At 30.8% G+C, this 12,147-nt stretch overlaps 1 protein-coding gene across 4 annotated transcripts; it reads right to left on the reverse strand.

Annotated features, from left to right (window-relative positions):
- Positions 1-1,612: 1,612 nt before the first annotated feature.
- Positions 1,613-8,769, reverse strand: LOC132299753 (uncharacterized). Of its 4 annotated transcripts, none has more exons than XM_059796554.1 (9): positions 8,460-8,769; positions 6,379-6,504; positions 6,077-6,261; positions 3,279-3,314; positions 3,054-3,186; positions 2,784-2,953; positions 2,418-2,700; positions 2,130-2,299; positions 1,613-1,987 (listed from the first exon to the last, which is right to left on the reverse strand). In XM_059796554.1, exons 1-9 carry the CDS (start codon positions 8,600-8,602, stop codon positions 1,830-1,832), a joined length of 1,404 nt encoding a protein of 467 aa, XP_059652537.1. In that variant the 5' UTR covers positions 8,603-8,769; the 3' UTR covers positions 1,613-1,829. The 4 variants fall into 4 exon arrangements, with proteins under 4 accessions (XP_059652537.1, XP_059652538.1, XP_059652539.1 ...); XM_059796555.1 differs by having other exon boundaries at positions 3,279-3,311; positions 8,460-8,768; XM_059796556.1 differs by having other exon boundaries at positions 3,054-3,183; positions 8,460-8,768.
- Positions 8,770-12,147: the final 3,378 nt, after the last annotated feature.

The raw sequence follows: 12,147 nt of genomic DNA on the forward strand, positions 1-12,147 counted from the left end.
TCTAATTTTTTGTCATCAAGGTTCTATTGTAATTTTACAATTTATTTTCATTTCTTGAGAGGTAAAATTGAAAATAAATGTATGTTAACGAATTGAGAATAAGATGCAATTTTCAAACAGTTGAGCGATTAAGCACACCACTAAAAGGTACGTATATGCAAAAATGTGAAAATTGAGAGGAGTTTTTGCAGTTAATCTTTTTATTATTATAAATCTTTTGAGAGGAGTGGATGTGGAGACTCTTGTCTCCATTGCAATTTTTAATTTTTGTTCCATATAAATTGGACAGTCATTATTACTTGAAACAATATCTTTAGGGTAAAATTCATTTAGACCCTTTGATGTTTGTCTATATATCAGTGTCAACTGCCAACCTATTTTTTCTGACATACATCATTCTCCTAATGTCAAACATGTTCCAATATGTTTTTTTTTTTTTTCCTGACATGATCCGAAAATAATTTTTAATGTGCAAATTGTCCTAACATGTTAAGAGTATATTAATAAAACAACAATGAGATAGATTAGTCATTTTCATTCCTTTTATTAAGTCAGTAAGCCAACAACCTCTCAAAAGAGTCTAATGAAAATATGAAAATCAGAAAGACCTAATTGAAGTATAGACAGATCTGCTGAGGTCTAAATGAAATTTACTTTATTGAAAATTTATTTAGAATAACGCACACCCACTCCCACTCGGAGAGAGGCTACTGGATAATGCCCCTTGATGTGCATTCTCAAGGCTTATATATGTCTTCATTTTTTTGTGTTTTATTCTGCAAATTATATTCCTGTTGGAGTTTTCTTTTTCCTTTTTTCATTTTCATTTTTTTTTTCAGGAGTTTTCTTTTATAATGTTTTAAATTTTCTCATTGTAAATTTATTAGTACTAAGAAAGACACTTTAATAAGTTTTCATTATTTTCACTAAAGTCTGTGTAACCTAATGATACTTCCACCCCCTTTAAATGAGAAGGTCCAGAAGTTGGGGGTATTTCTTATCAATAAAACAATAATAAATAAATAATAATAATAAGTTTTCATTATGTTGCTTCTTAAATTGTTCATTCAATATCATTTATTAAAAAATAAAAACACCAATTCAATTATTCCAAACATAGCCATTGCCTGCATTGAAGAAAAAAATATTTAATACTTCAAGTTGCGGTTATATAATACTCCCAGCCAATAAAATTACCATCTGGTCCCTTGATTTTAGGAATTAATAAAATTACTATGTCTTACTTTGTTTGCTATTTGGGATGTAAATGTTCATAACAAAAACTTCAGCTCCAAATACACAGTTGTCATCTACGAGGTACCCATTTGATGGATTTTGTAACGTTTCCAAAGATACAAAATTTTCAAAACCCCATTCAGTTTTCATCACATGGAATCGCCTTACTGGTTCAGCATCTACACATATACATGTCTATCTAGATAAATATTACAGATTTCAAAAAAATATTTTATCTTTGCCAAATACGAACAAAGTAAAAATAAAAGAATATTTTATCTGAAAAAAAATTATTTTCTAAAAAAAATATTTTACAGCAAAACAAACCGAACCTAAGTTCTATATTATTTATCATTGGAAGAGTACCCCGAGCAAATCAGTAAACACTGTTCATCATGTTTGGAATTTCACATATTGAACCAACAATACACAAATCAAACATGCTGTTGCGTCTTCAACAAAGAGATAACTATAATGAAATAATCGCAGGGTCGTAACGTTCAGTACACGAAGACTAGAGACACTTGAGGAGTTCCTTCACCCACCTCCAGTTATCTTGTTCCTTTTTCATTGAAGACATGATGAAACTCTTTTTATGTTAAGTTCTTAGTCACAGACAACATTGTAAATTCTGCTTCAATAATTACAGTATCATTCACCATGAAGCCCTTTGATTTGTCGTAGAGTTCGCTTAGAGACTTGAAGCTTTGGAATCCCCAACTCAAATCCGCGGCAGAAAACCTGACACTAGCTGCAAAGACGAATTTTGAAGGAAAATTAACATAACAAAATAAAATAAAAGAAGAAAAGATTGAATGCCTCTACAAAAGAAAAAGCTCCAGCAGTAAGCAAGTTTATCCAAAGCAGGTCAGGGTAACAAAAACAGTTCTTACCTTCCCCTTCACGGTGTTTACCATTGACTTGGTCCCTTATCCTCAGCTTGTATTTTGCATACAGTTTGGCGGATTTAAGATAGTTTTTTTCAGAATCAGCTACTGCAAGATACAGAGATAGGCTTTTGCCTTCATCGTCTCCCTGCCCTTTGGGATAGAGCAAAAGTTTCCTGAATTCATTGTAAAAAGACACATAATTCCTCACCTGGAAGATCTAACAAGCCTTTTCAATTTGACATCATAAAAAATAAAACTAAAATAAAAAAAATCAGAAAATGTTAATCGTACCAATTCCGTCCTCCAATGTTAAACTCCCCAGAGTAAAGTTGGTTACTTAATGCTGAAAAATGATCAACCGTCCAAGTGTAAGTACTGTTGTCACTTAATGCCTTTATGGACAGACACTCGCCTTTGCCTGCAAATTTGATAACGAAAACCTCCGCTCCAAATACACAGGTATCATCTAGGAGGTACCCATTTGAAGGATTTTGGAACTTTTCCAGAGAGAGAAATTTCTCAAAACCCCATTCAGTCTTCATAATGTGGAATCGCCTTAGTACTGGTTTAGCATCTACACATGTACATATCTATCTATTTAAATATTATGTTGCTATGGCAGATTTCAAAAAAATTAACGTGTAATAGAGAAACTACCTTCGACGGTTAAATAATTGTCACGTATGTGATCGAAGACGAATAATTTAAATTTCACATGGACTTCCCAACCAGAAGGAAGATTATTTGTATCTGATATTGCCAGGAATAGTGAAATGTGATCTTTCCCATTTCTTTTATTGTTCCCATTTGGATAGAAAGATAATTTCCTGAAAACCCAAAGATAAATAAAGATGATTAATTTAGCTTTGTTGCATAGACATGGACAAATAAAGAGTATGCAAGGAAATTTCTTTTCCATAAACACACCATTTATAGCCACCAGTTTCAAAAACATCCGATTCAATATTTCCATTTTCCGTTTTCAGAAGCACAGAGAGAGACTCTATCTTGAACATGTAATGCGATGGCTGTGCATCACGTAATGTTCTTCTAACTTCTGCTAAAATTGAAGACAGACAAATATTTAAAATCACTAAATCTCATTGTATATAAAATCATGTAAAGGGAAAATAAAAATAAAAATGAACTTACTAGCTGCGTCAAGCTTGTTAGATGACAATTCTTCTGCTGAATCAAAAATGAAGGAATTAATCAAAATGTCTGTGAATTTCTTGGTGATGACTTCTGCTAGGAATAGGTAGTAAGAAATGGACTCCATATTTACATACGATTCACTAATAACTGCTACGAATACTAACAATTCATTTGGTATAAGCCCAAAATGGAAAAATTTAAGTAGGTTCCCAATATAATCATTTACTTGTTTTATATTTTTTTAGAAGTTCTCTACCTAAAGACATAAAAAAATAAAAATAAAAAAGTTGGCCATAACATTTGAATGAATTTAACATCAATCAGTTTTTATTATGAAATTTTCCAAGACTCAGAGAAATAAAAATACACTCCCATAATTCATGTTTTTATTACTAAATTTGTCAACAAATAAATAGCTTTCTAACACCATTTGCATCACTTTTCAGTATGACAAAATGTATTTTTTTAATTCATTATATTCACTAATTTTTTATTTTTGGTTTATAGATTTCTATTCGCTGCAAAATATGAAAATCATATTAATTCAATATTTCCATTAAAAATAAATTCAGTGAACCAGAATTGATTCTTAATATTTTACTAATTTTAGATATGACTTTATGAGGTATACAAATAAATACACAGTAAATTTTTCAATAATGTAATATTCTTTCATAAAAAGCAAATGCTAAAAAGATTAACAAAAGATTGAAGTCAAATTCCTTGTATGGCATTGTTTTTTAATGAAAAATTTCTAAGTGCATTCTCGGGTTTTAAGTATATATTGAGCTTGACAAGATTGTCAGATTTTATGACAGAGGAGGTTAGTGTTACTCAAACCTGAACTAAAGGGGAGATCAGTGTTATATTTAGAGTAAAGGTTCCTGATATTTAGACAACCTACAAGAGAGGTAAGTGTAATTTTTCCTAGTATTTTCGTCATTTTATGTCAAAAGAGAAGGCTAATAAAGGCTTTTAACATAGGACAAGGGCAACCAAGTCATTTTCTAAAATCTCATAAACGAAGACAAATAACAGCGAGGGGGGGGGGGGGGGGGGGGGGTTTAACACATGCTCCTAACCTCAGGGGAGGTCAATGTAATTTACCCTTTTTTTTTTCCTAACAATTAGGATGAACCGTGCTTTGTTTATGGAAAAATTTCTATCACTAGGAAACCACCCGAACAAGCAAATTGTAAACACTAAAAAAAAAATACCTTTTTTCCTGGCATGAATTTCATAGCAAGGGCTGCTCGCTGAAAATTTTCTTCAAAAACAGTTTTAACTACACAAATGCATGCCTAAACTCAACAGGTCAACAAAAATTAATCTTGATGAGGCAGGATTCAGGACAAATTTACTGAAATTAACCTCATCCAATTATGCAGTTCTGAATAAATAGCATAGCAACCTCAAACTTCGAATGGAAATACAGATGTAGGCACAAAGGGCAGATAATTGTGAGATATATATTTTGGGAAGATTGTAAATAATATATATTCTGTTATTGGCAACTTTCGGTGTCAAAATAAGTCCTAGTCAGTTGTAAATTCAAGTTACTATATCTGGATCGACAGCGACTGCGAAAAGGAAAGGTTGTTCAAAGTTACCATAACTGAGATTTTTTTTTGAAGAAGGTAAGAACAACACATTAGGAAGGATTCTAAAAGAGGTTGGACACATTCTACACTTTCCATTTTGTTCGGAACAAGATTTTATATTCGGTCCATCTTGAACTGGCTCAAGAATAATCGAACAGGTTCAACTTGAACTGGTTCAAGATTTATGTTCAACTTCACCAGAGTGGCGATTTTAGAATCTGTCCATCTTGACCCGGTTCAAGATTTATCGAACAGGTTCAAGAAGTCCTGGTACTATTCTAACTTCAGTTTCTTTCTTCTGAATGTTTCCTTTTTAATCCCAACTTCCTTCCAAATCCTATGCACGAATTTTATCATATTTTCTGAGGAATTAGGACTTTCTAAACTCTATATAAACCTTGTCATACACATTGGTTTAGATACGGCTTTTGCATACAAAATTTCATATCTTTGAGAGAGCCTTTTGAGAGATATTTTTTTATTCATTTAGAAAATCAATCTGATTTTATTTTTGAGAGCACACACATAAACAATTGAGTGATTTAGGAGTGTTATTCTCTATCTCATCGGAATTGAAGTATAATTGAAGATTCAAAAATTCCGAAAAAGCAGAATTCATTTGTTCTTCATCAAATTCAGATCTAGAAAAAAAGGGGTGAAGCGATCACACTTTGAAGAGGTCAGAGCATTCGTGGAGTGTTGTTTGATCTACCTGCAACTCTTCTACAGAGATCGAGAGTAAGCCCGAGGTCGAGAGCTGTTGGACGGGGGAGTCGCAAAGCCAGGGATTGTCAGCAATTGGTTTTTGGTAGAACGATAGGGTGTGAGACTGAGTCAAAGTTTGGTATACTTTGTTTCAAACATAGTGGATCGTTTATCTCAGGACTGGAGAGTCCAACGAGGTTTTTCCTGTTACAATTGGTCTATTCTACCAATTAGGGTTTCCTCGATAAAATCTTGGTGTCATCTCTCAAACTCTATTTACTTTACTTGCACTTTATTTTTGCTTTGTGGTTTGATTTTAGTTTTATTTCGGTAAAATTAAAATAAGTAAAAATTGGATGAAAGAGTAAGTTGAATCTATTTATCATCTCTCTATATTATCTATCCATATTATATTCTACAACCATTCCGCGCTGCGCACACTCAACAATAATAACTTAATGTCTTAAGTTTTCATTAGATGAACTTAACTGCCTGAAGTTGAGACCTCAGCTTTCTTATCCTCTATCTGCAAATATTCAATTGCCTGAGATGGTGGGGCTTCACGTGCTTCACCAAATTTCAGTCTGTAAACAGTTTCATAAACAGGACGCAGTGGCAAAATCACTTGAGCATCTAAATATGCATTACACAGGTGACACCAAACTGACAGATCACTGCTTCCAAAAGTAAACAAATAAAAAATGAGAACTCTGAAATATATTGTCCAATAAAAGAAGAATGAGAATACAGAAGGAATTCTATTTAAAATATACATATATCTTAATACATACTTGTAGCCTAGTGCCACACAATGTTTGCTCTGCTGAAAGTGATCGAGCATATGCTTGTTCACATAACGGCTGCAAAGAACATCCTTACAGCATAAACATAACCAATTATCATCGGGGTGGTGGCACCTTCAGTAAGTAGTAGAATAGGTTAGGATATGCATTTTCCTGTTAAAAGTTTAACCTTTGAATACTAAAAGAGGATATCAAACATTCAAACCCCAACACAGATAGGTTGGCTGGAATATCTTGGTGGATATCAATGGCATAAATCAAACTATTTTCAAACAAACCTACTTCTATAAGTGGCAGTAACAGTCAATTTCACTTGCAACCAATAATGCTTTGGTACATGATTCAATTAATTTGCCTCAGAAATATTTCTTTTACTTTCAAGGATACTTGAAAAATTTAGGTTCAAGGCGTACAACAAGGGTCAAGCAAAATCATAACATATACATGAACCAGCATTCTTTCGAGGGAGTAGAGAATCAAGTTCATAAATTTAAGATTACGCATTTGTATGTTCTATTTGGTTTGATCACAAAGAGGGTGAATCCTTCCTTGAGGTAATATAAATTTGTTGATGATTTGAATTTGTCTATATAAAGAGTGTATGAAATTTTGACTCTATATAAAGAGCCAGATGGGAAGACTAAGTGTTTGAGCCTCGGTGGAGGCATAGCATATATTGTGGGCGAATGTTTTGCTTGAAATTTTGGAAAATATAAAAATAAAAAATAATTATAATTTGACTCTATATACAATGTGTGTAAGTGGGTTGCATCCCTTTAGTATTCTTGTATGAATACTATGGGAAAATAAAATAGCAATCACTAATAAATAAAAGAAATAAATAAGTTCAGACATTTCAAACAAATATAACAATCATATCAAATAATAAAAAATTATTCATAGAACTAGTTATTATGTTCATTTGCTTCAAAATGAGTGAAAACACTATTTTACTCTAAAAAAAGGATTATATATATATATATATATATATATATATATATATATATATATATAGGTTTGGGGATTTGATAAAATATTTCAAACTTATTATAAAACTATTCATAAAACTCTTTTATTATGTTCATTTGCTTCAAAATGAGTGAAAACATTATTTTACTCTAAAAAAGTAAAATATTATATACGTCTGGGGATTTGATCAAATTTAAAAAATAAAATGCATGCTTGTACCTAACACAGGTACCTGGGTGCATGATACATAGGAAGTATTATAAGTTAAAAAGAAAATTCAATAAGATTTCAATAATTTCATAACTTTGAAGTAAACTATTAGGGACCAGTACTGCTTGGTGGCAGAAACTTAAGCTAACAAAAGAAAAAGAAAAATTTTGATAAGTAAAACTTAAGCTAACAAAATGAAAAATGCTTAAGGGATGATTACACTTTAATGTCCTCTATGGCATGTATGATCCTTGCATTTTATGAAGAATACAATGTATAAAATTCATCTTCAAATATGGAAGTTTATGCTTTAACTAAGACCAGAATCAGCAGTTCAAAGTATGCACACACTCTCTCTCCCCCAACTTCTTTTGAACTAGCAACTCAGTTGACATTGTCACTTGCTGTATATAATTTAACCCATATATGAAAAAATTACAGAAATTCATAATCAGATAAAATTCAGAAAAAAAGTTCAAAACAGTTCAGTTAGATTTGGTGAGATCATAGCAAATAATTGAAAATAATATATATAATTTGCAGATTATTGGCTGCTCAAGTGGATCAGTAATGTTGGTGAATAGGCATTTTCTTAATTACACAGTACACAAGTGTTGCATTCTATAACAATTGGTTACCAAAAAAACCATTGCCCTTCTGTTTTCTTGCCCAATAATTTTTTTTTTTTTTTAGTTCCAAAAGAAGATGGATACAACTAAGGCCAATAATTTATAATAATACTAAATTTAGTTTGTTATGATTTTTTTTTTTCCCCAAAAAAATAATTTTAATAAAAAAGGAGGTTAAAACCCATCAGTATAAAATATTTCCAGAGCCATAAGAAGAATATTCAAAAATGAAAAAGTAGGGTTTGTGAGAAGATTACGGACCTGTTGCAGGGAGTGTCTAGGGTGGGAAAGTGGGTGAGATCAGAAGACAAAGAAGCCAGGTGATCGCAAGTTGTTCGGGCTTCGACCCAAGCCGATTTGGACCACAAAAACAAGGAAGACGAAGAAGAAGCTTTGTCCACCATTGATGGACTGATTTTGCTGCTTCTCGATTGAATTGAATTAGATGGTCACCCAATTCGAGAATAGGTTAGCTTCAGCTTTTATCTCAAGAGTCCCACTTTTTGCTTACTCCATTGCTGCACCTTAGAATCATGAATGATAGAAGCTTCTTTAAAGTCTTTCTTTTTCTTTTCAAAAAGCACACAGGCCTTTCTTTTTCAAAAGCATGCTTTTCTTTTTATTTTATTTTTCAATAATTTTGGTACTACATGGAAGACTCCCATTGGTGCTCCTTAGAATTATGATTGATAAAAGATTTTTAAAGCTGTTCTTGTCTTTTCTTTTTTTCTCACAAGAAGTGAACGTTAAGCAATGGAAACTGTAGAGTTGGGCCGCTATGGGCCAAAGAGGCCAACAAAATCCAAAAGGATAGCTAACTAGGAAGACTAAGAAACCTTCCCAGCAGGACCTGAACTGTAAGCCCAATACAAGAAGACCCAAGCTATAGTAGAAAGGCTCCAATAATCGAGTTGTACAACTGCAGTCTTCCAATTATTTGATCATCCATCAGGTACACACCCCCACCATCACATCCAATAATTGGGAGATCCAAGAATACGGTAACAGTATATTCTAAAAATCTAAGCCAATTTTAATACCTAAATCCCTATGAGGTGAAGCCTCGCCACCCGAAGAGGAGAGGGTGTCCGATGATTGTAGGATATACTTTTATTTTTTCAATTTTTTGTCAATTTTTTTCAAAGAAGATTGGAATTTGAATGAGTGAATTAAGTAAATATATAAATTTTTGAAGCGCACACAATTATATCAAGTTCCGAGAGTGCTTTTTGAGCATACACCCTTGAAGGGGCCAAAATCCCAACATAAACTTATTGTTTTATAAATATATACATTAGGAGTTTAAATAATAATAAATTTAAATTAAATCCAATTCAAAAAAAATAATGATAAATATTTTGTAAAAAGTCAATAAAATATTATCTATTATGTTTATTTAAAATTTATATCCAGTTTTGTAAGGGAATAAATAGAGGATTTAGGGACCTAAACAAAATTTTCAAAAGTAAGAACTTATTTGTTCTAAAGGATATTTATCAGACCTATTTGTCTTTGAATGAAAAAATAAAAAGACTTGGTAGTAATTTTCCCATTCTTAAAAGCAAAGTCCCTTGTACAATCATTTTCTAGTGTTGGTCTTCTATATCATTTATCAGATCTACCACTGGAAGAGTTACACAACTGAATTGTATCAGTAGTATTCACCATGTCTGGAATTACACATGTACCAACATTACATTTTCAAGATAGAATCTCTCTCTGTTTCTTAAAACAAAAATTGAAAATTATGAATCCAATATTTTTTAAGCTGGTGGCTATAAATGGTATGTTAATTTATATATATATATATATATATTTTTTTTCTTACATACTCTTAATTTATCCATGTTTCATATCAAAATCAAACTAATCATATCTATCTATTTTTGGATTTCCAGGAAATTGTCTTTCTATCCATTGGAAACATCACATTTCAATGTACCTGGCAATATCCTATACAGATAATTTTCATTGTGGTTGGGAGGTGCATGTGAACATTAAGTTTAAATAATAATTAATTAATTTAAATCCAATTCAAAAAAACTGTGTAGAATTCATGAGTACGACAGCTTTAGTAGTACCCAAAAGTAAAAAATATTTTATAAAAAGTCAATAAAATGTTATCTTTTATCTTTATTTAAAATTTATATCCAGTTTTGTAAAGGAATAAATAGAAGATTTAGGGATCTAAACAAAATTTTCAAAAGTAAGAACTTATTTGTTCTAAAGGATACTTATGAGACCTATTTCTCTTTCAATGAAAAAATAAAAGACTAGGTAGTAATTTTCCCATTCTTAAAAGCAAAGTCCTTGTACAATCATTTTCTAGTGTTGGTCAACTATATCATTTATCCGATCTACCACTAGATCCGGAAGTAGTGACATAGTCATAGAGGGACAAGTGGGGACATCTGCCCCTACTGAACTTTTAATTTTTTAGTGATAAATTTTTATATTTATATAATTGCCCCCTCTAAAATTTAATTATACACGTATATATAATAAGAAAAAGAATATAATCATGACAAAATTGTAAATATATATATTTATCACTTTCCTACAAAATATTATATTTTTTTTTTCCACTTTCTCAAAATATTATATTATTTTTCACTTTCTAAAAAAAAAAAAATACATTTATCAATATATTTTTTCACACTTTTGACTTTACTACAAATAAATGGATTGTTTTCATCATATTCAGTTTTCCTTTTCGCGAGTCTTCAACATTTCACAAATTCACAATCCAATTTTTTTTCCATCTAAATTTACTATTATTATTTGATATTATAATTTTAATTAGAAAAATTATTAGTGGTTACTTTCAAATTATTTTAGGGTTTGTTGTTCTTTTAAAATTTAGTTTGTGTTTACTAATTATTATTCTCTAAATAAGAGTTAGAATTTTTTTTATTTGCAACCCAAATCAATGAAATCACAGATTCACTTACTCTATCAAATTTTTTGATTGATTGAATTATCTGGTTATAACTTATATAAGGTTAGTTATCTTCATATCTTGCTTTTTATTTTATTTTTTTGATTTTTAATATGAATAAATTTTTATTATGAGTAGATTGACCGTCTGACAAGAATGTTTGTTACCATGGAATTTTTTGGAATTAAATTGTTTATCATGGAATTTGATTTTTATTTTTTTTTACATATGTGATATATTAGAACACTTACATTTAAGTAACTGTGTTATTTTTTTTTTTTAGATCTTATTCTTAATTAATTAAACATATATATTATTGGTATTAGAGATTGCCCCAACGAAGGAAATTCTTGGCTACACCACTTACCGGAAGAGTTACTCAAATGAATTGTGTTAGTAGTATTCCTCATGTTTGGACGCATATACCAACATTACATTTTCAAGATAGGGTCTTTCTCACTGTTTCTTAAAACAAAAATTAAAAATTATGTATCCAATGTTTTTGAAGTTGGTGGCTATAAATGGTGTGGTAATTTTTGTTATTTTTTTTTTCCTTACATACTCTTAATTTATCCATGTCTCATATCAAAATTAAACTAATCATATCTATATATATATATATATATATATATATATATATTTTAGTTGGTACTCACACACACACATACCTCGACTAAGAGTTGAACCCTTAATCTCTCTTTGAAAAGTAAGGGCCTGATATCGCTAGGCCACCAACCTGTTGGTATCTATCTATTTATTTTTGGGTTTTCAAAAAATTGTCTTTCTATCCAAATTGAAATGATCACATTTCACTATACCAGGCAATATCAGATACAGATAATCTTCCTTGTGGTTGGGAGGTGAGCACATGTAAACATTAAATTATTTGTGTTTGATCATATACGTTATTTGTGTTTGATCATATACGTGACAAGTAGCACTTAACTATCAAAAGTAGTTTTTCTGTTACACACGTTAAATTTTCTGAAATTTGCTATAGCAAAATAATAT

This window comes from Cornus florida, unplaced genomic scaffold, assembly GCF_030987335.1.
Source record: "Cornus florida cultivar Cherokee Brave unplaced genomic scaffold, ASM3098733v1 CherokeeBrave_3.0.0_Hap2_Chr03, whole genome shotgun sequence".
In the NCBI taxonomy this organism is placed as follows: Eukaryota; Viridiplantae; Streptophyta; class Magnoliopsida; order Cornales; family Cornaceae; genus Cornus; species Cornus florida.

Excerpts from the sequence above, each read along its gene's own strand:
- LOC132299753 (XM_059796554.1), bottom strand. The coding sequence starts at position 8,602 with ATGGTGGACAAAGCTTCTTCTTCGTCTTCCTTGTTTTTGTGGTCCAAA. Across the intron at positions 6,505-8,459 it reads CTAGACACTCCCTGCAACAG|GTGCCACCACCCCGATGATA; the intron begins GTCCGTAATCTT and ends TACTTACTGAAG. Across the intron at positions 6,262-6,378 it reads TGTGTGGCACTAGGCTACAA|TGATCTGTCAGTTTGGTGTC; the intron begins GTATGTATTAAG and ends TTTTGGAAGCAG.